The 26,219-nt window shown below is 46.1% G+C and overlaps 2 protein-coding genes across 2 annotated transcripts in view; both read right to left on the bottom strand.

Moving 5' to 3' along the window:
- Positions 1-1,515: 1,515 nt before the first annotated feature.
- Positions 1,516-16,178, bottom strand: KLHL35 (kelch like family member 35). The gene is made up of 7 exons (XM_001366020.4): positions 16,034-16,178; positions 12,070-12,932; positions 11,169-11,353; positions 9,742-9,860; positions 7,227-7,415; positions 3,366-3,554; positions 1,516-2,230 (listed from the first exon to the last, which is right to left on the bottom strand). The coding sequence occupies exons 2-7, from the start codon at positions 12,921-12,923 to the stop codon at positions 2,006-2,008; spliced, it is 1,761 nt and encodes a 586-aa protein (XP_001366057.1). The 5' UTR covers positions 12,924-12,932; positions 16,034-16,178; the 3' UTR covers positions 1,516-2,005.
- A 6,694-nt stretch (positions 16,179-22,872) lies between these two features.
- GDPD5 (glycerophosphodiester phosphodiesterase domain containing 5) overlaps positions 22,873-26,219 on the bottom strand; it is an 82,129-nt gene continuing 78,782 nt past the window's right edge. The window contains exon 16 of the mRNA XM_056826135.1: positions 22,873-23,787. Coding sequence (XP_056682113.1) covers positions 23,669-23,787 — 119 coding nt within the window. The 3' untranslated portion in view covers positions 22,873-23,668. The remainder of the gene's footprint in view (positions 23,788-26,219) is intronic.

Genomic DNA, 26,219 nt, shown 5'->3' with positions numbered 1-26,219 from the left:
ACTGAGAACCCAGCTCTGTCCGGCTGCTTCTTGTCTCCAAGACATTCTAGTTCCTTTTCTCAGCCATCAGCGCATGTTGATGGCAGGAATAAGGATGGGGCTGGGCAGAGGATGTACTCCTCTGTGCTCCCTCTCCCCTCCGCCGCTGAATCGGGGCTTCCCTGCCCCATCCCCTGGCCATCGCTGGGGGCCACCTTCCCCGGCAGCCTCGAGACGCTCAGTGCTCTCAGGAAGGCTTCTTGGTCAGCCCGGGGAGGGTGATTCGGCATCCCTGATGCTTCCTGGCGATCCTCGGATTGCTGCGAGGGGGCGGGCCTCCCTGTCATTATCGGGCGTCCAGATGGTCCCGTCCCTATAATCCTGGTTAATCAGTCTGGACCCGGGGCTCAGCTGGAACACAGGGCTTTGGATGAGTCTGGCCCCAGCGGAGGAGGCCTCAGCACCAGGGCCTGGAGGGGGAGGGGAGCCTGATGGAGACCCCGTGCTGCTCATCAAGGCTCAATGAGAAACATGTGGACTCATCTATATGCAAATGAGGAGTGGGGGTGGAGTTTTAGAGAAAATACAGCCCAGACCAGCCTCCGTATGTCCACTCCTGGGATGCGAAGAACTCTGGGATTAGAACATCCTTTTGGCAGAGCTGGAGGGGGCCTTAGAGCACGGGGTCGGAAGAGACCTTGGAACAAAGTCAACTGGGAATGTGGGAGTTGGGAGGACGTAGGACCAAATGCCCTTAGAAATCCTTTGGTCCAATCCCCTCATTTTAGAGAGGGGGACACCAAGGCTTCGGGGGGGTGCAGCTGACTGGCCCAAGGCCAGGCAGTGATTCCCAGGGACGTGTCCTGGTTCCCAGCCCAGGGCTCTTTGCATAGCCACCTTACTCAGGGACCACGTTCAAGCTATTTCCTTTAAGAAATACACTTTGTGGGGCAGCTGGGTAGCGCAGTGGATTGAGAGACGGGAGGTCCCGGGTTCAAATCTGACCTTAGACACTTCCCAGCTGTGTGACCCTGGGCAAGTCACTTGACCCCCATTGCCTACCCTTACCACTCTTCTGCCTTAGAACTGTCAAGGAAGTTCATTCCCTCCCCCTCCAGAGTGGCCTGACCTGTCTGTCAACATTCCTCACATAACAGTTACGCCAGGTCTTTGTCCGTGTATGTGCTGTAGTCAATAAAAGTCAAGGCTTTAGGTTTTGGGCTTAGAAGAGAAGGAAGAAGGGACGCGGGAAGAGAGGAGGCAAGTGAGGGGAAAGAGGAAGAGCCTGGCAGGCGAGGCACCTCGTGGTCAGGTTACTTACAGGAACGATGAGATTTAAAACTGTGACTGTCTACTCTTTCTAATAAACTTTGTCTATCTGGGTAGGAATAGTAATTCAATTCCTACAGAACCAATACAGAGCGCTGATTCTAAGGTGGATGTTGAGGGTTTACCAGCAAATAGACTTTGCCTTTTGAAGAAATCTCCCTTAGGTCCTTGAACATGGGTGCTCCGACTGAGTTTGGTGAATGGGTAAGCCTGGCCTTCCGTTTATTTTGTCATTTTGTTTGGGCATGTGACAACGGCTCTGGGTCCGTTTCCTCATTTATAATGGAAGGAGGGTGGGCGAGGCGATCCCGGAGGTCCCTTCCAGCCCTGAGTCCTGACGAGTGAGATCAGAGCAGCGGTCAAAGAAAGATGCTCTCAGAAACAGACCTGTCACAGACTGTAAGACATTGTATAACAACAGCAGCTCAAACACACTCTGTAAAGATAAAAGGCATCCGGTCTCTTTTCTTGGAGGTTTTTTAGGGAGTGAAATCCTACAGGGTCCATCTCTGATCAGAAATAACACGTGCCAGTCTGACTGAGTGAAACTAACATCAGGTCTTATTTCTATAAGAAAAGGGGAAAAGAAATTCATCCGATTTTGCACGGAGACCTCAGAGGAACAGAGGTAGAAGGCTTAGGTGGCCCGGGCCTTGGCTGCTGGACATCTAGGTCTCTCTGTCCTGAAGCCCGGGGCTCAGCTGGGCCTCCCCTGCCCTTTGGGGTCAGTCTGTCCCTGTCCCAAGTGCCACAGGATGGTGACACAGCCGTGGGCACTGGTGCATCGTTGCAATGGCTGTTGGTCTTCCAAGCGCCCACTACATGGGTCAAAGGTGAAGATCTTATCTGTGCTCTCCCCTCTTGAGTCCCGACCACCAAGGACATAGATCCTCCTGCTGCAAACGGTCACTCCACAGCTCTCCTGGAAGGACAAGAGGCAGACACACATACTCACACTTGGCACCTCACCCTGCTGCCCAACTAGGCCAAGTGGTAGAAAAGTAGAAATTCAGAACGGGAGAGTAGGAGAGGTGTCGCTATAGAACACGGGCGCCACACCACCATCATGGAATTACAGAATCGCAAGATCTCCCAATTGCAGGACTGCCTCCCATCTTCTCCTCATCGGCTGTGTTACTCAGCCAATGACTCCCCTCTCTGGCCTCAGTGTCTTCTGTAACAAGAAGAGAGCTGGGCTTGGTGCTCTAGAAGTCCCTGTCCCTCCGCTAAGCTTTCAGACTCTCCGTGATTCCATATCTAATATTTAATAAGTTGCAAAAGCTGAGGCTCGAGAATGCTCTCCTGGAAGCTCCAAGCCCTTCATCCTCCTTGGGAGGAGCCAGACAGCCTGATCAAGGAACTCCCAATCAAAGCCAAGTCACTGAGCGAGTCCTCCAAAGCACTGCAAGACTGAGAAAGAGGCTGAAACCTGGGCATCTGCTTTGTCCCACTGTTAAGCGGGGATCGTAGCCCTTGGCTTGACTCCTGCACAGGGTTTTAGGGGAAATCAAATGAGAATGGAGATGAGAAAATGCTCCGTAAAAAGGAAAGGGGTTCAGAGCTCGAATAGAAGGCCAGTCCTAGAAGACTCATTAGGATACGGAATGTCAGTGCTGGGAGAAGCCTTGGAACACTGAATGTCTGCTGGAAGAGGCCTTGGGACAAAGAACAGCAGAGCTGGGATGGACTTCAGAAGGAAGATTCTTAATGTTTTTGTCATGGAACTCGCTGGCAATTTGGTGAAGCCAATGGACCCCTTTTAAGAATAATGTTTTTAGATGCACTAAAGAAAATCCATTTTACTGAAATAAAAATATATCATTTTTTCCCCCATCAAAATTCATGCCCCCCCCCCACCTCTATCTCTCCATGATCTGTGGATTCCAGCTGGAGGCAGGACCCCTGCCGGAGAGCACAGAATGACTGAACTGGGAGGGAACTTAGGCCACTGCAGTATCAGGCATTACCTGATCTCTTTGGGGCTTCCCCTCCTCTCTCCTCATTCTCCCCTGCCCTTCCCCCAAAGGGAGCACCTTGGAACAAAGTCCCCCTCTTACCAGGGGCCCAGGGAGAGAAGCTGCCTCTGCCCAGAGGTCTCTGGCTGGATCATAGCTGAAGATCTTGCTCAGGAGACCCCCCACCACATAGATGATGTCGTCCAGGGCCACAGCTTCTATGCACCTCTGATTGAAGGGGGCTGGAGACAGGAGACTCCACTTGTCTTTCCCAGGATCAAAGCACTGTACCTAAGGGAGGAGCCCAGCAGGGTCATGGAGGGAGATGGATTCTCCTGGCTCTGGAAGCCCCAGAATGCCAGAAGGAGATGAGTGTCAAGGTCTCACATACCACCTTTGCTACAGAATCAAATGAGGTGGGGAGCTAGGTGGCGAGAAAGAGACAGAGACACAGAGAGAGGGAGACAGAGACAGAGAGAGAGAGAGAGAGAGAGACAGAGACAGAGACAGAGACAGAGACAGAGACAGAGACAGAGACAGAGAGACAGAGACAGAGAGAGAGGAGAGACAGAGAGACAGAGAGAGAGAGAGAGAGAGACAGAGACAGAGACAGAGAGACAGAGACAGAGACAGAGAGAGAGGAGAGACAGAGAGACAGAGAGAGAGAGAGACAGAGACAGAGACAGAGACAGAGAGAGAGGAGAGACAGACAGACAGACAGACAGAGACCGAGAGACCCAGAGGATCCAGAGAGAGAGACAGAAAGACCCAGAGACCCACAGAGAGAGAGAGAGAGACCCAGAGGACAGAGAGAGAGAGAGAGAAAAAGAAAGACCCGGAGCGCGCGCGCACACACACACACACACACACACACACCAACAGAGGATACAGATAGACAGACAGACAGACAGACAGAGACAGAGAGACCCAGAGGATCCAGAGAGAGAGAGAGAGAGAGAGAGAGAGAGAGAGAGAGAGAGAGAGAGAGAGAAGACCCAGAAAGACCCAGAGAGACCCAGAGAGACCCAGAGAGAGAGAGACCCAGAGAGAGAGAGAGAGAGAGAAAGAGACAGATAGACACAGAGAGAGAGACAGAGAGAGACAGAGACAGAGAGAGAGAGACAGAGAGAGAGAGAGAGAGAGAGAGAGAGAGAGAGAGAGAGAGAGAGAGAGAGAGAGAGAGAGAGAGACAGAGACAGAGACAGAGAGAGAGAGAAGAGAAGAGAGGAGAGAAAGCTAAATATGGAGACCAAAGGTCCTGGGGTCAAATCTGACCTTAGATGCTTCCTAGCTGTGTGACCCTGGGCAAGTCACTTAACCCCCATCGCCTAGCCTTTTCTAAGATACTTAGTATTGATTCTAAAACAGAAGGTAAGGGTTAAAAAAATCAAAGGCAGAAGGCATTGCAAACCATAAAGCCTATATAAGTTCAAGCTTATTATCATCATTATTAATAAATGTTAGTTATAATATAATACTATATTCTTGCATAGAAATCTGGGAAGATTCTTAACCTAGGGTCCAGGGAATTTGTTTTTTAAATATGTTGATAACTAGGGAAGCTAGATGGCACAGTGGATAGAGTGCTGGATCTGGAAGGGAGACGCATCTTCTGACCTCAGATACTAGTTGTTTGACCCTGGGCATGTCACTTTACTCTGTTTGCCTCAGTTTCCTTGTCTGTAAAATGACCTGGAGAAAGAAATGGCAGACCACTTCAGTATCTTTGCCCAGAGAACCCCAAATGGGGTCACAAAGAATTGAATACAATTGAAAAATGACTGAACAACAACAAAAAAAATTTTTTCATAGAATTGGTTTCCTTTGTAATTCTGTATATTTTATTTTCTGCACTTAAAAATGAAATTCTAAAAGGAGGTCCTTAGGCTTTGCTAGACCACCAAAGGGGTCTATGATACAAAAAAATGTTGATATCCTCTGGACAGCATCAGAGATTTTTAGACCTAGAAGATGCCCTTGAATAGACAATTAGAGTCCTGAATTGAGGTTTGGGCCTCCTGATTCTCAGAAGCTGCTTTCCATTTTTAAATCTTATTTTGCTATAATATCAACATAACCCATGCTGTCCCTTTCACTTGCCCCCACGCTCCACCTATATGTTATCGATCCTTTCTCCACCTCTCTTAAGTCCATCCCCTTCACCGATCACCCTCATTCTGGCCTTCAGCTCTTCTTGTTTGGACTATTAAAATAGCTTCCTAATTAGTTTTTCTGTCTCCAGTCTCTTTCCTCTTCACTCCATCCTTCCTATAGTCACCAGAGTCATCCTCTTGATCTCTAGGTCTGACTGTGTCCTTCCCTTAAATTCCTTGGTCTGACATTCAAAGTCATCTGCATTCTAGTCCCAACTTCCCTTTTAATCCTCTGCTTATTTTCCTATCTTCTGTGCTGCACAAGATGAAAACCAAACGAAGAGAAGCAGCATTGTCAAGGGGAAAGAGCCATGGTTCTGGAGTCAAAGGCTCTGAGTTCAAATCCTGTGTCTGACAAGGCCCGAGTGACCTTAGGCAAGAAAAGACTTGCTTAAGCTCTCATAATCTCAATTTCCTTATCTTTAAAGTGAGGGTAGTTGACTAGATGACCTCTGAAGCCCGTTCCAGCCCTAGATCTCATCCTAGAAACACGTTTCTCCCCCTTCTCTATGGATACTGTGCTTTCTTGTCTAGGTGCCTCAACTCAGCCAGCTCTCCTCCCATTCTCTACCAGGCCTCCTTCCCTCTCTCACCACCTGAGGTTAAATGTGAAATTATTTTTTTTTCTAAATCCTTATCTTTCATCTTAGAACCAATATGGTGCATTGGTTCCAAAGCAGAAGAGAGGTAAGGGCTAGTCAATAGGAATGAAGTGACTTTCCCAGGGTCACACATATAGGAAATGCCTGAGGTCATATTTGAACTCAGGACCTCTCTAGGCCTGGTTATCAATCCACTGAGCCACCTAACTTCCCCCTTAAATGTACAATTTTTGAGGTCAGGGACTATTTTACTGTTTTTGCCTTTGTCTACACATTCCCTTACACATAGTAGGTGATCGGTAAAGGCTTATTGGATTGTACTGAAATCCTCATTAACATTCAGAGCCCAGCTTAGACAAATATCTACTTTGAATCACAGATACTGAGAACTAAAAGGGGTGTCAGGGGTCCTTTCAGAAAGCAAAAACAGTCTTTCCTTTTGTGTCATGACCCTTGGTTTGTTCCTCCCTTATGTTTTTTATCACGTTCCAGTTTGGGATTAGTTCTCTGAACTGAAGTTTGATTGAACATTTATTTGAATGTATATTCCTATGCCAAAAGGGGACTGCACCCTAATTGATTTTTGTCAATGCACTCAGCAAACATTGGTTCTGCTGTCTTTCTTCTATTCCCCTCTTCTATCTAACTATTGTAGTTTCCTCTTAGAAGGTGAAATTATGTATGCACCTGCAGTTAGAAAATTTGGAGGTGCAGGATGATTATTTTTAGTGATCAATTGGGGAGACTAGTCTCCCAATCATCATCTGGGGGATTGTGAACTTTAGATTACTCCACCCTACTTAGTTTGTTAGACTAAGTAGGGTGGAGTAATCTAAAGTTCACAGTACATAGTCTTCCTAGTAGACATGGGACTTCGTGAAGGCAAGAAATGCGTTTTATCCAAGTCCTTTGCTCTCTGAGAATGATGCATATGATAGATGCTTTCAAAATGTTGGTTTTGAATCTGTTTAATCAAACTGAACCAAGAACTGTCAGACTAGACTAAAACCAAGAGCCTTGTATTGGTGAGGAAGGAAAAGGACACCTTCCTGGAAACCATGAATCTCAGCATTACCCTCTACTAGATATCATTGGCCTTGCTGCCCAGGCCAAAAAAGGTCTCAAAAGAGAGTTATCATCTTCTCTCCCTCTGCCCTAATTCCCTCTTCCTCCCGCCTCCCCCACACCCATTTCTTTCCTGAGCTCACCTTGTCTGTATTGGAGCTGTCGTCCATAGCCCCTCCAATCACATAGAGCTTATTGCTGCAGGGCACCACAGCTGCTGAACTCACAGCCTCCAGAAGTGGGGATACAGGGGCCCAAGTGTTGGAGAAGGGGTCATAGCACTCCACGCTCCCCAGGCGGCGGACACCATCAAAGCCTCCCACTGCATAGAGCTAGGAGACAGGGGAGGAGTCCCAGAGGACCGAGTGGTCAGTGTTGATTTCCTGCAATGGCTTCCCGCTGCCCACAGGGTCATGTCCACACTCCTGAGCTCTGACTTGAGGCTTTCCAACTTACCTGGTCCCAATCTCCCTCTGTAAGCCTGATCTTTCCAAACTTCCCTACTAGATGAACCCTGGGCGCTGGCCAGCTACTCCTTCCTTGGGCCACTCTCATGTCTCCTGCCTTCCTTCCCTTCTCTTCCATGTCCTCCTTCCTCTCTCCCCACCTCAATGCTATCTTCCTCTTAAGGCCCAGGGCAAATATCATCTTCTTTAGGAAGTCCTTCCTCGCTGCGTCAACCAACTACACAGAGATCTTTAACGCGTCCATCCGGGATCTTTTGAGATCAGTGTGGTTTAATGGAAGGGTTGCTGAACTTAAAAGGGAAAGTCTTGAATTCAGATCCTTCGCTTAGTAGTGCTGTGACTGACCAAGTCTTTGCTCAGCTTTGGGACTCAATTTTCTCCTTTGTAAAAGAAGGAACCTTTACATCATCTTGTGTTTCCAGAGATCAGTGAGTTTACAGTATGCTTTCAAAATGATGATATTCTATCTTTGAAGTAATGGGACCCTTGTTTGTGTGTGTGTGTGTGTGTGTGTGTGTGTGTGTGTGTGTGTGTGTGTGTGATGGTAACTAGGTAAAAATCAGGTAGCCATGGGAGCAGGATGCCAACATCATCAGGAGGCTTCCTGATGGGATTTTAAAAAAAGAAAGAAATGGACAACTATAGACCATATCAATGAGTTTGATCTAGTATCAATTACAAATAGATATTATATTATTGTTATGTTATATATTATTTTATGTGTATTTTTAAAATCTATGCTTTTAAAAAATCAGCCAAACAAAAAAACCCAAAAAACCAAATAGGCATGAGATTGTTCTAGGTCTGAAGACCAGAACTACAACTCGAAGTTTCTGTCCTGGGTATAAGCAGCATAATGTGACCTTAAATCATGTTTTGGGTTTTTTTTCTGAGAGGAACAGTGGAACCCCAAAGTGACTACCAGGCTATTGCTAAGAAAGTGCCAAAGGGCAGGTGAGGAGGGTCTTATCTGGGGGGAGGCTGCCAGGGGATTCCCTGGGTATTTTCCTATTTTAACAAATTATCACTAATTATATGCTAAGCTCATATGTTTCTACACTGCTTAAGGGCTGTGAGTAGTATGAGCACTCTGGGACAAAGCCCCAAACACCCTACCCTGGTTATGGGTCTGTTGCAGACACCAATTTCACATGGGTCCAGAAGGGAGGAGGATGGAGGTTTGGGGAATTGTAACTTCCGAGAATATCTTGGGAAGTATCTGGCCACTTAGGCTAGAACTGGGAGGATTCTGGCCCTTTACATGACCTCATGATGAAATACATTTTTCCTTTATAGACAAGCCTTCAAGATGAACCATCTCCTTTGTGTGGGGATGGAGGGCACACAAGGGGGAGCAGGAACAGATGCAAGGCTAGGGCATCCAGCTTTGAAGGCAGCGACAGAAGAGGGAAGATAAGTAGGGATAAGGTGTGGCAAATCTCTGCTCAGGGAATCAAGCAGGTTTGGGAGCCAGGAATTGGAGTTCAAGAATCAAGGAAGGTTTTAAAAGCAATGACGGAGGAAAAGCCCATTAGCTGAAGTAAAAGATTCCTTGCACAAATTCTAAAGATCTGGGATCTTCCCATCTAAGTTAACTTGTGTCTGCTTTGTATGTGTCTTGTATATGCTCATGTATGTTCATGAGGCTCCTTAGGTGACTCTTGGACTGAGATCACTTTTCTTGGGCTTATTAATAAGGGAAAAGGTAATAGTAGTAAGAGTTAATTCTGCCAGGCTGGTGTTTTCCTGGATCTTCAGCTAGCATTTGCATAGTGCCTTAGAAGGTTTGTAAAGTGCTTTACAAATAGGATCTCCTTTGATCCTCACCACAACACTGGAAGGTAGGGGCTCTTCTATCCCTATGTTACCACTAGGGAGGCTCATTGGGGCAGTCTTGATAAAGGGAGGGAAGAGAAGGGAATAAGCATCTATGAAGTACCTACTGTGTGCCAGGCACTGGGCTAAGTACTTTTATAAATATTATCTCATTTGATCAGTTAGGCTTCTCCCCTGGACTTAGGGATATCCCTGTTGTCATCCCTGTTATTGTGACCTCAGGACCATCCCCCCCGCCCCCCAATCTGTGAGGCTCTTTGGACTTGGAGTTTTCTGGATGAGTCTAAGTTTGAGATGTAACTTTTATGGGGCAGCTCTGGGAATCTAAGAGACCCAGATGGTGGGGCCCACCTACCCGCCCTTGCACGACAGCCATTTTGTGCCTCCATCTGCCTTCCTGCAGGGAGGCTGCCCTGACCCAAGTTTGCAGTTGAGATCGGAACATCCAGAGGTCACGGCTGTGGATGTGGCCACCTAAGGAAAGTGAACCATAGACGGTGAAAGGAATTTGAACATAGAACATGAAACATTGGAGTTGGAAGAGACTTTAAAACATAGAAATATTGGTGTGGTGGAGGAAGGGACCTTAGAACAGAGGACATGGAAATACTGAAGGTGAGGAGAACCTTAGATCATAGAAATATTAGAGGCAGAAGGAACCTTAGAACAGAGAACATGGAATATTGGTGGTGGAAGGGACTTTAGAACAGAGAACATGGAATATTGGTGGTGGAAGGGACCTTAGAACAGAGAACATGGAATATTGGTAGTGGAAGGGACCTTAGAATAGAGAACATGGAAATATTGAAGATGGGGAGAACCTTAGATCATAGAAATATTGGAGGCAGAAGGGACCTTAGAACATAGAACATGGAAATGTTGGAGGCAGAAGGGACCTTAGAACAGAGAACATGGAATATTGATGGTGGAAGGGACCTTAGAACAGAGAACATGGAAATATTGAAGGTGGGGAGAACCTTAGATCATAGAAATATTGGAGGCAGAAGGGACCTTAGAACATAGAACATGGAATATTGATGGTGGAAGGGACCTTAGAACAGAGAATGATTGTCCTGGAAGGAACCTTAGAATAGAGAAATATACCATTAGAGTAGGAAGAAATCTAATAATAGAATGTCAAAGCTATCCAGGATCTGGAGTACAGACTATTGCTGATGGAAGGGATTTTGGAAAATAGAATGTCAAAGCCAGAATGGCCAATCAGATCTTATAATGTTAGACAAGGAAGTGGCTAGATGAGATCAGCTACTTTAACCTCATCATTTTAGAGAGGGAACAGTAGGGAGTTGCTCAAAGTCCATGCTCAGTCTATGTAGAGCATGCCAGGCTCTAGGCTCCTTTTGAGCTCTAAATGATAGGATTCTGGGGGGACAGCTGGGTAGCTCAGTGGATTGAGAGCCATACCTAGAGGTGGGAGGTCTTAGGGTCAAATCTAGCATCAGACACTTCCTAAATGTGTGACTCTGGGCAAGTCACTTAACCCCCATCTCCTAGTCCTTACTGCTCTTCTGCCTTGGGACCAATATCCAGTATTGTTTCTAAAACAGAAGGTTATGGATTAAAAAAAAAATAAAATGATGGGATTCTGGTCAGAAAGTAGGGGTTAGCATTGGAGCAGGACTGGATGGACTGAACTCAATTATTTCGGGCTCTCTCAATGGAAGAAAGGAGACCATTGAGAGCAGGAAGAAGCCTCCTCCCAGGCTCTCAGACAATCCAAGCAGGGTTGTGATGGGTCCTGGGCCAGTACCCTGCCCTCACCTGAGAGGTAGACATCATTCTTCATGGTGCACATGGCAAACTCAGATTTGGTGCAGCCCGGCACACTAGGCAATGACTTCCATTGGCGGCTCCCTGGATGATAGGCACCAGCAAAGGGGAGTGTCAGGAGCCCCGTTCTGTCACAGCCACCAACTACCATGATCACTTCGGCCAGATCCATAAACCTAGTACAGGAGAGAGGGATGTAGGGAGGGGGCTGGCTGCCCTCCTCTGGACTATCCAGGAAGAGACCATGAATTCCACTCACCTCTCAGGTTGCTGACTGCTTTCCCCTCCAACATGATTCCCACCCTTTGGCAACTGATCTGCATCATTCCAGTGATCCCTCAAGAGCTGATCACTTCCCTTCAGGAATAATCACTAATCCCATTTACCCACCTGGGGATTGTCCCTTCACACCACCGACCAAGTCTTGTTGATCTTTTAGGCTCTCACTGAATACTAATTTCATCTACCTTCATCCTACTGGCCTCTTCTGTTTAAAAAGGGCCAATCCCTGATCTCCACGTCACTGACCCCCATCCTACTGACCACTGGTCTCATTTACTCATCAGTGAACACTCTGATCTCTCAGGGATTGACCCTTCTGACCACTGACTATTAATCATGCTAAGTTCCATCTTGGTTATTCCCGGCCCTCATCCCCACAGACCATTAATCACTAATTGGGATGACCCTTCCTTGAGTCTATCAACCATAATTCCATCTGATTCCACTGACCAGTCAGCCACCCTCCTAATTATCATTGGTCACCAACTCCACTGCCTTGCCACATCTGCTGATGTTACTGAATCCCAGGTTTCTCAGGAAGGGCCCGTGTGTTCCCCTAGATACTCTGGCATTGCCCCTTGGTTCTGGGGGGACTGGAGGACCCCCCTACCTCCTGGGAGTTGCTCTCCATGAGCTGCCCTCCCTCCCGAGGATGAAGCACTGGCGGGCCTCCAGCAGAAGCGGGCGGCACTCACGGCTAGCCCGAACCATCTCATCGGCTTCTACCTTCTCCAGGAAGTAGGCTGGGGCTAGCAGGGGAAGCCTAACCTGCTCTAGTAGGCATGGTAGCTGTCTGTGTCGGGCAAGAGGGTCATGGCGCACCCAGCGCATGGCAGCCTCAAACACAGTCTCCTCTCTGGCCACCACAAGGCTCTCGTCAGCCAGCAGTTCAGCCACCTGGGCCAGCTCCAGCTCCAGGAACTCGGGCTGGAAGGAGACCTCTGAAAATGCCTGGCATACTACCCGGTGGCTCCCCTCTGCCAGTGAGGGCAGGGAGAAGGTCTGAGCCAGGCTGAGGAAAGCCAGGCAATTCTCTGGTCCAAGCCGGCCCTCCAGGAAGCTGGCACAGGCCTCTCGAAGTGGAATCACCCCTAGCAGGTCAGACAGGGCTAGCAGGGCGGCTGCATCCTCTTCCAACAGGCTCACACCGGCCCCATAGAGGTGATCCAGGAGCAGGCCCAGGACTCCTGGGGAGGCCTGGGGAAGGGGTACCACATCCTCCTGGGGCCCGCCACCAGCAAACAGAGCCCGGAAGTAGGTGCTGCCGGCTGACAAAGCTGCGCGGTGACAAGGAAAATCACAGTCCCCAGCCCGAAGGACCACGTCCGTGAGGGTGCCACTGAGCTGGTACCCCCTGAGTGTTTGCAGGACATGCTGGGCATGGCTAGAGCTGATGTAGGGCTCAGTGCGGCATGGACGGTCTGAGCGAGACTCTGCTTCCTTATTGGGAGGGCTCTCGGGCATCCTGTTTTACTAAAAACAAACAAAAGAGAAATGACTTTTCTCCTCTGTGTTGCAGAGGCTCTGGGGAGGGAGGAGAAACGGTATGAAGTGGCTTTTGTGATTCCATCTTTTAGGGTCCAGCTCAAGGCCCACCTCCTTGCCTACCCCAGAACTCACAAAGAACGAGAGCTCACACCTCATTCAGCCCAAGCCAACAAACATTCATTAAATGTCTCTTCTGTGTCTGGCAGAGTTAGAGATGTTGGAGAAACAAAGACACCCATTCTGTCCCCTCTTCTCCATTGCCCTGGCTTTCACCCGGCTGCAGGCCCTCATTGCCTCTCCTGGGACTCTTCACTGTCCAAATCCATCCTCCACAGAACTGCCAGATTTATGGTCCCCAAATAGGGAGATGATTGTGGCACTCCCCACCCCAAAATCTTCGGTGTCTCTAGAAGACATAGATTCCTCCGCTTGGCATTGAAGGCCCTCCACAGTCTGGCTTCCACCTCCACTTCCAGGCTTATTTCCTATTCTTCCCTTTCTTCCCACATTCTCCATTCCTGTCAAAGCAGGCTTATTAGCTGTTCCCTGTGCACTGCGTAGCCACCTCCCACTCTGTCCCTTTCCCAGGCTGCTCTCATGTTTGGAATGCGGAACCCCCTGCCCCCATGACAAGAATTCTTCTCTTCTTTCAAAACAACCCAGGGGCCACCTTCTACAGGAGACCTTTTCTGATCCAGCATTTTAGCACTGAACCAGCCACATCAGCCAGTTGTGTTTTAGGTGTCTGACTCTGTGACCCCATTTGGGGTTTTCTTGGCAGAGATACTGAACTGGTTTGCCATTTCTTTATCCGGCTCATTTTACAGATAAGGAAACGGAGGCAAATAGGGTGAAGTAACTTGCCCAGGGTTAGTAATTAAGTGTCTGAGGTTGGATTTGAACTCGTGAAGATGAGTCAGATGAGTCGTTCTGATCCAAGTCCAGTGCTCTGCCCGCTGTACCACCTAGCTACCTGGCATGAAGATGTTTATTGATAGGCTGATTGATGCTCCAATTATTAATGATCCTTCAATTTCACCTCCCATGGCATGGTTTCTAGTCTTCCCGCCATCCCATCCACCCTCCATTGTTCATTCAGGGTTTGGCCCTTTCTAGATCTGCATAGTCATACTTGCATTCCCTAAATCAGAGGGTCTTAGTGAGGAAAGTGGTCTAGAGATGGTAACACATATAGAAATGAATTATTTTTATCAGAAGAAAACTTGATATAGTGGAAAGAGAAGTGAACTGGGAGTGAGGAGACCCGAGTCCTGGTCTCAGCTCTGACATTTACCAGCATGTGCCTTTGGGGAAATCACCTCTTTTGTATGGCTTTGTTTCCTCCCCTGTCAAACGAGGGCATCTATTTCAATATTTAGGCTATGGACTGCTTTTCTGTCTGCATCCTCTGCTGGAATGGAGGAACAGAATGCACAGAGAGGAAAAAGAAAAAATGTCTTCTCATGTGACCTTGAACAAGTCACTTTATTTGGACCCCTGTTTCTTTGTCTGTAAAATAGTGGAGCAAGAATGGCATGGAAGGACCAGAACTATTATAGTACCCACTGGTGTGGGTTCTTCCTGATCTACTTCCTGGATTATGGACCTACTCCTCAGGGTGTTTGGGACCAGTGGGTAGGATCAGCCACCACCGCCAGCAGCACCAATCACCCATTTGTACATTCAGCCCTGGCCTCCATGTTCCTGTGCCCTCACTGGCCTCTAGAATCTTCTTTATTTCATCTCCTTTTCATCTCAGATCCTTTCTTTTGGATCTTCCTTCAACTTGATGCTGCTCACTGAAATCTTTTTCTTTAAACCCTTCCTTTCCCTTTCCTTATACAATCTATCAGATCCAAGGCAGAAGAAGAGTGGAAAGGGCTAGGAAATTGTGGTTTAAGTGACTTGCCCCCAAGGCACAGAGCTAGGAAGTGTCTGAGGTCAAATTTGAATCCAGGATCTCCTGTCTCCAAGCCTGGCTCTCTATCCGCTAAGTCACCTAGCTCTCCCCCTTAACATCTATTTTCTTCCTGAAGTCACCACATCTTCTGGCATCTTTCCCAAAGCTTTTGGGAAAGCTTTTGTTCCATGACAGACAGGGCCAAAAGGAGGAGCTGGCACATGCCTTGCCCTCAATGCTACTTTCAGATCCCTCCCCACCTTTGCCACCATTCCTCAGCAACCACCCACCTCTCTCAGCTTACTCTAACCAGTCCATCCAGGTCCTTGTGGCTGTCACCTCCAGACCTCCAAGCACTCTCTGCCCTTCCAGATAAGCTTATCATCTGATTCACAGTTTTCTCTTCCATCTTAACTCCCTTTATATCTCTCCCTGTGTCCCTCTCTCTTAAGTCTTCTCAGCCTGAATGACCTCTGCCTCTTGACTACCTCAACACAGGGGTGGCATCACAGGATCAAAGATCTAGAGCTGAGAGGGACCCCAGAGGGCATCTAGTCCAACCCCTTCATTTTATAGATGAGGAAACTGAGGATAAAAGAGGTTAAGGAACTTGTCCATATCCAAGAGATAGTAAATGTCAAAGGGGAGATTTGAAGCCAGCCCCCCACCCCCCTTTAAATAGGTCTGTTCCATCAACTGATACTCCCCGGATCTTGCCCTCTGGTCCTTCCTTTCTCATCTTGGTTCGCTTTCCTCAGTGTCCCTCCAGCGTGGCACTGCCCCTCATTAAACTTCAAGACAGACAGAAAAAAACCAAACGGAGACAAACTAATTCTGTCAGCGCAGGTAGTCAACAAACATTATTAGACACTCACTGTGTGCCCTGCGGCACTGGGCTCCCTATCACAAATCTAGAGCTGGAAAAGATCTAGGAGATCTCAGGCTCTGCCCTCTCAGTGCTTACAGATCAAGAAATTGACACCCAAGAGGGGGGCATCTTCCAGAGGGGCAGGGCTGGGGTTAAAAGCCCGGACTGACACCTGCGCAGAAACCCGGCACACCTGAGACGCACACACGCACGCACGCACACACACCGCGGACACACAAATAAGCGCACTCAGCCAGTCAGTCACCCAGCAGCCCTCACTGCCTCTACCTTAGCGAAGCGGGGATGCCCCAGACCTACCTGGAGTTGCCTTGGCTCCGCGTCTCAGGAGCGCCACCTGCTTGGTCTCGCTCTTCTGCCCGAGCCCAGCCGCTCCGGAGCTACAGCCCTGTGGCTCTCGGGGACCGAGAAGGGAGGACAAAGCCTCCCAGCCTCGAGGGGGAGGGGAAAAGGGAGAGAACTCTGGGGAGGAGAGGGGAGCAGAGCGGAGAGGCGGGGCAAGAGCTTTTGTTTGTTCCCTTCCGAGGACCCGAAGGGGCTCCGGCGACTTAGTGTGCACGTGGCTGTGTTTGGAACTGATTATGTGTAAAGTGATTATGTGGACGGGAGGGGGAAATCTCTGGGGGAATGAAGCGGCGCTCTGCGGTGGTTAGAATTGTCACTGGGCACCCCTGTGTGGTTGTGCGAAAGTGTGCGCGCTTGCGAATGCACATTTATTAAGCACCTACTGAGCCCTGATTTTTGCAGGGGACACAAAGAAAGACAATAGACAATCTCCCTTCTCCAGGCGCTCGTTTCAGGTCTAAAGGAAGAGACAGTTACGTACAAATTAGATGCATCTACAGGATAAATCGGAGGAAGCTTCCGAGGAAAAGGCACGAAGATGTAAGGAGGCTAGAGAAAGGCTTTTTGCAGAAGATTGGCATTTTCGGATTTTTAGCTGGGACTTGAGGGAAACCAGGAGATGGAGATGAGGATGGAGGATGCTCTAGGCACCAGCGAAAACGCAGAGTGGTGAGATGGAGTGTCTTGTTCCAGAAAAAGCAGGGAGGCTAGTGGCACTGGGGATGAGGAGGAGGGTAACGTGTCAGATCAGAAAAGTAGGGGGTCAGGCTAGAAAGGGTTTTGAATGCCTGAAGGTGGAAGACTCGAGATTTTTATGTATATATATGTGTGTGCATAGATATATATATATATACACAGAGAAAGACAGTCAGACACACAGACATATACATGTCTAGAAATAGATTTATTATATAAATATATTCATACATAAATATATTATATATAAAATTATAAATATATTCATAACGACACAAATATATAAACCAATCATATTTATAAATATATTTATATATAAACATAAACTATATAAATATAACACAAATAAATAAGTGATATATACATATATTTATAAATATATAGAGACATATATATGCAATATATATATGATACTGGAGGTAAAAAGCCATTGGAGTTCATTGAATGGTGTGTGTGCATTTAGGAGGAGCTGGGTGGAAGGTGGACTGCAATGGCAGAGGAGGGCGGGGAGCCCAATAAAAGCCCACTGCAATAGTCCAGGGGTGAGGTCATGGGGGGCCTGCACTAAGACTGGCGGGTCAGAAGAGAAAGGTTTGGTAGACAAGGGATTTTATGCAAGCAAAATCAGTGGGACTAAGCCACAGATTGGAAATGGGGAGTAGGGAAGCAGAGGGGAGAGAGAATGAGTTGAGGATGCCTAGGGTTTGAAGCCTTAGATGCCTGGGAGAATGGTGGGACTCGAATGGAATAGGAAAGTTAGGAAGAAGTTCTGGGGTAAATGAGTCATTTTGAATGTGTTGAGTTTATAAGATGTTTATGGGACATATACTTCTAGTTTTCAAATGGGCAGTTGGAGATGCAAGTCTGGGAGTTAGGACTGGATAAACAGATCTAAGAAGTGTCACTATAGAGATGACAGGTGACACAGGAGATAGAGTATTCAACCTGGAGTAAGAAAGATCTGAGTTCAAATCTAGCCTCTGACACTTAGCTGTGACTCTGGGCAAGTTAGTTAGCCTTCTATGTGAAATAAGGTTAGATTGGGTCTTGAGGTCCACTTGGAAATTATATCCTTAAAGCCATCTCTGTATCAGATTAGATTATGTTTGTACATGTTTGTGAAATAATCTTTGAATCTGTCACTGGGTGCAGGAAGAGGGAAAGAAGGCCACTGATTGATTCCAAGCCTCCTCCTGGGGCCCAGCAGTGAAGCTGGAGGCACCCCAAACCACCCCAAATCCCAGAATCCTAAGCTGATCCTAGGAAGGAAGAGGAGGCTGGGGTTTGAAGGAGAGGAATAGTAGATAGAAGAGGACCTTTTGAAGAGATTGGGGGTGAGAATGGAGAGTCCTAACATAGGGAGTAACAGCTATGCTGTGTACTCTCTATGGCCTTGGATAGATCCATTCACTTCTTTGTATCTCGATTTCCTCCCCTGTAAAATAAGGAAGGGGTGCTTTCTAATATTCCTTCCAGCTCTAAATCCCATGATCTTAAGGCAGATGTGATCTTTGGTTTAAAAAAATAAGGCATGAGATGACAGCTAAGGTGTCCAGATTGAGACCCAAAAAGGGACTTCAGAAGCCATCCAGTCTAAACTCTTCATTTTTAGGGATAAAGAAAACTGAGATACAGAAAGTCTAGTGACTAGCTCAGGATCACACAGCTAGGAAGGGGCAAGAATCAGGGTCTGAACCCAAGTCCTTTGGCTCATCGTAATTCCATGAGTGGGGAGATGAGGGCAGAGCATCAGAGAGGTAGAAGGGAGGCAGATAGGAGGTGAAAAGAGGAGGCTATTTGGGAAGTGCCCTAGATTTGGAATGAATCTGGGTTTAAATTCTGCTCTGAGGTTTATCACTTATTTGACATTAGATAATCTTCATCTCATTGGCTTTTTGTTTTCTTAAAAGCAAATAAAATGAGGGAATTAAACTTGGTCCTTCAGTTCCCTTTAGTCATATGAATTTATATTAAAATATGTATTGTCTTTGGTTGGCTCCTGGGATACCCTGAGCAGTGCTGTCTTCCTTTTTTTTTTTAACCCTTACCTTCTGGCTTAGAATCAATACTATGCATTAGTTCTAAGGCAGAAGAGTAGGCAGTTGGGGTTAAGTGACTTGGCCAAGGTCATACAACTTGGAAGTGTCTGAGGTCAGATTTGAACTCAGGACCTTTCATTTTCAAACCACTGAACCGCTCATTTGTCCCCAAACCTTATTTCTTAATGGAGACAAAGAAAGACTGGAATCTTTTCTCTCCATTTAACTCTCACTCCTTGTTCCCCAGGGCCACTGAGAGCTGGGTCATATTTGGGAGAGATCCAGAGCTATTTTCCTGACCCAACACTAGAGACAGAATCAGGCTCCAGGAAGACTAGCTAGTCTTTCATTAATGCAGGTTGAGTCATTGAAGTACCCAGAACCCTTCCATCTAGGGATGAATTTATGACCAAAGAGATAAGAGTACTATAAGATGTAAAATGAATAATTTTTATTAAATTAAAAAGATTTTGTACAAACAAACAAACAAACAAAACTAATGTAAGCAAGATTAGAAGGGAACAATAAACTGGGAAAATGTTATATTTCCAATGTCTCTGATAAAGGTCTAATTTTTCAAATTCATGGAGAAGTCAAATTTATAAGAATATAAGCCATTCTCCAGTTGACAAATGGTCAAAGGTTATGAGCAAGCAATTTTCAGATGAAGAAAATCTAAACTATCTATAATCATGTGAAAAAATGTTCCAAATCCCTCTTGATCAGAGAAATGCAATTTGGAACTATGCCCAAAGGGCTATAAAATTGTGCATACATACCCTTTGATTCAGTGATACCATTACTGGGTCTGTATCCCCAAGAGATAATAAAAAAGGGGAAAGGACCTATTTATGTAAAAATATTTATAGCAGCTCTTTTTGTGATGGCAAAGAATTGGCAATTGAGGGGATGTCCATCAATAAGCAGGATGATTTCAGAAAAAACTGGAAAGATCTGCATGAACAAATGCAGAGTGAAATAAACAGAACTGAGAGAACATTGTACACAGCAGCAGCAATCTTGGATGATTATTATCTGTGAAAACTTGGCTACTCTCAGCAAAGCAATGATCTGGATCAATCCTGAAATGCTATCCACCCCCAGAGAAAGAACTGTTGGAGTCGTTTTTCACATCCGTATATTTATTGTTTTATTGGAGGTTTTGGTGATGTATGACTTCGCTCTTACAACAATGACCAATATGGAAGTGTGTTTTGCATAATAAAAATAAAATAAAAAATAAACCTCTTTAAGAAAATAAAGTATTGGGAATAGGGTAAAAAAATACTTCTCTCTCATCTCCAACCTTCAGAGGAAACAGAACTGAGGGACCTCAGAGGGTGTTTAGACCAACAGTGTCCCAGTGCAAAAATCCCTTTTTATAGCTTCCTAGTCTGGGCCATCTCTACCTTGCTTGGACCTAGAATGATCTATGATGCTCACTACTTCATCAGACAGCCATTGTGTTGCAGGAACTTTTCCAGATTGAGTTGAAACTTACCTTATTCCTCTCAAGATTCTCTCTGCCTTGCCCTGCTCCCCAAGCTTCCTTTGGTCTTCCCCAACTATGTTAAGCTTCTTGAGGATAGGGGGTTTCTCTGCACTTGTATCCCTTGCTTATTGACTCTCTGACCATATTCCTCTTTCCCATTATCTGGGGTCACAAAGAGTACATTTTCCACCACCCCTTACTGGTCCCAGTTGTTCCCTCTGAGGTTACCCAGAATACATCTATCCCTCAAGATAGTAGAACACAGAGATCAGGTGTCATTTATAAATCATTTTTTCACCAGATTTAATACTGAATATGGCCTTTCTAACCCATGTTGGTCCTGCTTCCCCGCTATGGCTGACCCTTCAAAGACTGGGAAATCACTCATTTGGAAGGCAGCTCTGGTGAGGTGACAAAAAAGACTATTGCCTCTGGGATTCAAGTCATGATTTTTTAATTGAGCCTGGCTTCTCTGTCATTCATAGCTAGCTGGGTGACCCCCAATCCCTTCCTTTTCTCAGGTTTGTTTCTTTCCTTTCAAAATGAGTTATTTGAAAAGCAGCTAGGTGGCTCAGTGGGTAGAGAACTAGGACTAGAGACAGAAGGTTCTGGGTTCAAATCTGGTAGACACTTTCTATATGTGGGCAAGTTGCTTGACCCCAATTGCCTAGCTCTGAGGCTTCTCTTCTGCTTTGGAACCAATACACAGTAATCAATTCTAAGACAAAAGGTAAAGGTTAAAAAATTATTCTATCCCATCTCTACCTCTTTCACATCAAATCTGGTAATATTTGTAAAGTACTGAGCCTTGTGCCTAGAATAGAGTAGGTGCTTAATAAATGCTTTTCCTCCCTCCTTTCTCCTCTTCCTTTTCCCACCCATCTGGAGGGGTCCCTGTAGGAAGAAAAAGGACAATGGGTCAGGGCTGGGGGTATAAATAAAAGCTTCTTATCCTTTCAAGTCAAAAAAGAAGCCATTCCCCTTTTGATGGCTTTGAGGCCCTTTGACTCTCCCTTTAATTCACCAACTCATTTTCTTCCCCCTTATATATTAGTAGAAAGGTTGCTGAATTTGGAGTCAGTAGATCAGGGTTCAAGGATCACTTCCTACATGAAACCTTTCCTGATCTCTTTCCCCATCCCAATTGCTAATACCCTTTTCTTTTTTCCCTTTTTCTTTTCTTTTAAAGTTTATTTAATTAATTTAGAAGATTTTTCCATTTCCCCGTAGCCAACAAGTAATTCCACTGGGTTTTATATGTATTACCCCTTTCTCAAACTACTCTGAATTCATTTCACATAAATTCTGCCTAAACTTATAAATGCAGTCTCCCTTCAGAATGTGAGCTTCTTGAGGACAGGACTTTGTCTTCGTATCCCTAGTGCCTGGCACATGGTAGGCATTTAACAAAATGTTGCTGATTGATTCACTGATGAAATATGAGCTAAGAATTATGGAGGTGGCTGGCTGGCTCAGTGGATGATGTGCTGGATCCAGAGTCATGAAAACCTGTATTCAAATTTTACCTCAGACACTTACTAATTGTGTGATGACCCTGGGCAAGTCACAACCCTAGCTAACCTCAGATGCCTTACTGTAAAATGGGGATAATAATAGCACCTACCTTCCAGGATAGTAGTAAGGATCAAATTAGAATTTGTGAAGTGCTTTTCAAATCTTAAATCATCTGTGAAAATGGGATTGACTCTCCCCTTATTTTTGAATGAATCAACCAAAAGATAATACATCCCAACTTAACATTAAGTAGGGGAGGTTCCCAAACCTCTTACTAAAGTGAGAAACACCTCCAGAAGCAACTGACTGATCCCATGGCAATGCTAAGCAAATTTAAAGACTGCAATTGGTCCCTGTAAAATGGAGGAAGGGACAGGCAGTGACGTAAAAAAGGACTATAAAAGATGATGAACTTCCTGTCCAAGAGGTCTTTGGCCTGAATCTTCAGTGTGAAGGACCTGGGGCTGGTGACTTGAACTGCTTCTGGTAAGACTGTTCTTGGATCTTCTCCCTTTGGACTTCAGATTGGGTGAATGAAAAAAAGCCGACCCTCCTTTCCTGGCTTCTGGAGAGATTAGCACCAGAGAGGCCTTCCTCACAGAGGAGGCTGAGTGGGTAAAACCCTTACTTAATTTATCACTGGGCCCTCTGGCTGGGGTTAATGAGCCTTGCTGGAGTGGAGCCAGGCACCAGAGCAAATATTTAGTGTGTTAAGTTAGATAACTTCTTTACCCTCTTTTTATATTTCTCTACCATTCACACTCTCTACCTTTTTTTGTAAATAAAGCTGCTAAAAAGTCATTTTGATTTGAACTGTATTAATTTTTAAATTGGCGACCACATTCTCTTATATTTAGTCCAACCATGGATTTAATCACTATACACCCTATAAATGTTAACTAGTATCCATCCCCACAAGCCTTCTCTTTACCAGGCTAAACATTCCCCGCTTCCACCTCTGCCATGCTGGCAGCCCTCTGCTGCTAGCCACAAGATGGGCTGAGAACACAAGAAACAGAACATTTTGCTAAATAAAGAGATTCTCCAGGAAGTGATGTCACTTGTGCTTTAATATTTACACGGTGACAGGAGTTGTCTTGGGGCTCACCAGAGCGGGGCCCATTGCCCTTGTAGGCCATATTTAAAAATTAAAAAAAAAATTGAATTTCATTCATGCGCACGGACAGACATCTCACACACATATGGTCCCCTCAGTGGTTTGAAAGAGTCCCAGGTAGCCCTAACCACTGAACCCTCTTGTACTGTAGTTCCCTTGTGGTGGCAGAGTGGAGCTAGGCAACATCTCTGCCTTGGGTATGGGGAGAGAAGAGTTAGCTCCTGCCTGGGGTTTCCTCTTAGCTTCCCCCATGGGGAGCTGACAAGGGGTGCTCGGTCTCTTCAGTCCCTCCGCCCCCATCTTCATAGCAGCTGGGCTCTGGGACTGCCGTGGTCTCTCCTCCTCCCGGCAGGACTGGAATCAAGCACCTCCCAAAAGGGCCGTCAAGGACGGTTTGGCTCTCCCTCCTGACCATCCAGAACACACACAGGGAAGAGGTGATTGACCAGAGAGGACCCTAACAGGGTTGGTGGGGGGCGAGGGCAGAGCTGAGGGGGATGGGGAAGGCATCCCAACAACTGTGTCCCACTGAGCTCATCACTGGGGCCAATCTGGGGACCTGCGTGGGGTACCCTCTGCTGGCCTCTGCCTGGCACCCCAGCTTCCTACATTTACCACCAGCTCTCAGAGGGCTTTCTACATATTTACAGGCCAGGCCATGGGGCCCAGGGGCCCTGCCCATGCTGGGCTGGAAGGGTGGGAGTGGGCCGGGACCACTGGATCTTTCAGAGTTAGCGTCCTCCTCTGCCAGGGCGAGTCTTGGGCTCCATGGGGGTGAGGACATCATTGGAAAAGCCATTCTCAGAACACATGGAGAGATCATCCGTGTTCTCTACGCCATCGCTGATTTCTGGGAGGCAGAAAGACAAAGGGTAATTAATATAAGTGTTTGTGAAAGGGAGGCACTAGGGCCAGGGAAGAAGAGGGGTGGAGGAGGCAGAGACACAATACTCAGGCTCTGGGGGAAGCAGGGAAGGGGGAAGGACTCTGGTTCCAGAGAAACTGGACATTTCACAGCCTGGCGTGTCTCTAGGATTTTGCTGGGGTTCCCCCAACCCCATCCTTATTCAATAATTCAAATAAGGTAATATATGTAAAGTCTTTCTGAACCTTAAAGCGCCAAGTGATTATTATTACTTAAATGTATTTACTTTTTCACTTATACATAGAAATAATATCTGATAATTGTGTTGATTTTCTACCTCCCTTTCTTCCCTCCACCTCTCCCTGCAGTGGTAAAGGCATTAGGTTATTATTTAGTATGTGAGAGTTGTAAGATTTAAATTAATGTCCAATACTTCAAGTATTATTTTTAAAGTTTATCAACTGACAAAATAGAACCATGGGACTAAGTTTTTCTACCTGCTCAAAAATCCCCACTCCACCAAAGCCGCGACAGGAAGTAAAGAGAGTGAGAGGCAGAACTACCCAGAATATATACCCTGCCTATGTCAGCAGGAAAGATAGGAAGTGAGTAGGGTGTTGGGAATCGTGGTTTTGAGGGTAACAGATTCTAATTTCACAGAGCAAGTAGTAAGGGACACATCTGGAGAGATAGCCTAAAGACTATCAAGGGTCCTAAATGCTGGAATCAGTTTATCTTTTAGCCTACAGGCAAAGGAGAGCCACGGAAGGCTTCTGAGTTGAGGAGGTCTATGATCAGAGCTATACATCAAGAAGATGTCATGGAAAAACTCCTGGCTCTAGTTGTTGGACCTTGGGCAAGTCTTATAATCCTTCTGGATGTCAGTTTCCTCATATATAAAATGAGTGAAGCCATCAGACTAGAACTTGAAAGCTCCTTATGGTTTTAAATTCGATGGTTCTCTAAGATACCAAGATCTATGTAAAGAGAAGAGTAGAGACAGCTAGGTGGCTCAGTGGATTGAGAGCCAGGCATGGTTCTGGATTCAAATCTGGTCTCAGACACTTCCTAGCTGGGTGACCCTGGGCAAGTCACTTAACCACCATTGCCTAGCCCTTACCATTCCTCTGCCTTGGAACCAATATGCCATATTGATTCTAAGATAAGAAGCGCTAAAAAAAAAAAAGAAAAAAGAAGAGTTGAGTAGGGGAAAGAGCCAAGAAGCCAGTTGGGACCCTGAATTAGGTGGTTTATCTCCAGAGACTTTCAGAGCACATGTCACGGGGAGGGAAGGTCAGGGAAGGAGAGAGACTGTCAGAAGCAAATTTCTCTCTCCATTATGTCACCTTTTTCAACTCTCAATAACCCAGAGGTCAAAGACCACTGAGTAAATTCAGGTATAGATGAGCCTCAGAGAAAGGAAGTTAAAGAATCAAGGAACCAGGGAGACAGAAACTGATTCCATAGACATCACCTCCCCTGGGCGGTGCCAGAAAAATTAAGAAACTATGATTGGTTCCTGAGATGTTACATGTGAGAGTGAGTGGAGAAAAGAGCTTATAAAGGGAGACCAGGAAATCTTTGGGGTCTTCTGGTTGAAGTGTGGAGAGCTGAAGGAACTCTTGTTGGAGTTTAGCCACAGGCCCAGCATGGCAACCAATAGATTAGAAAGCTAAGTGTCTCTTTACCTCTTTCCTACCTTTTCCTCTCTTGACTACTACTACTTTGATTTAATAAAGTTATTAAGCTACTATCAACCTCATAATTTTAATCATTACAAAACTCTGAAGAGAACAGAGAGATAGAGAAATTCTGAAGAGGGCTAGAGTCAAGGGGACAGAGAGAGCCTGGGGTTGGGGAGAGAAGTAGAAGTGGAGGGAATGGTCGCACAGGGAGAGAAAGAGAATTTGAAAGTGGGATAGAAGGGAAGGAGAGGGAGAGATCTCAAAGGGTAGAATCATTGAGGTAGATATGAGGTGGAGAAGCACCCCAGGGGTGTTCATGAAGAGGTGTTGGTTAACCACACTGCTTTCTCCCCAGTGAGGCCTGACCCAGATTAAAGTGTAACTGGGAAATATTTAACAATACATAAAAATGCCATAAAACAGAAATAATGCCAACATGTGGTTTTCAAAGTCAATATACACCCATAGGGATCCTTATGAAGGGTTGAATGGTTCTGTTTTCACTGAGTTTGTCACCACTGGTTTAAGGGATAGAAGGGGAAGGGAGGCTCCTAAGAGTAGAAAACATTAGGAAGGACCAGGAGAAAGGGTGTGCTGGCGTTAGATCCAACAGACCTGTCCATTGTTAAAATTTCAGCAAATCAGGGCTTGATTTATTTTTTTTTAATTATTGCCTAGATTTAAAGTGATGGAGAAACTGTTAATAATGCAGATCAAACTTAATTAAAAGTG

This window comes from Monodelphis domestica, chromosome 4, assembly GCF_027887165.1.
Source record: "Monodelphis domestica isolate mMonDom1 chromosome 4, mMonDom1.pri, whole genome shotgun sequence".
In the NCBI taxonomy this organism is placed as follows: Eukaryota; Metazoa; Chordata; class Mammalia; order Didelphimorphia; family Didelphidae; genus Monodelphis; species Monodelphis domestica.
This window is presented reverse-complemented; position numbering and strand designations above follow the sequence as displayed.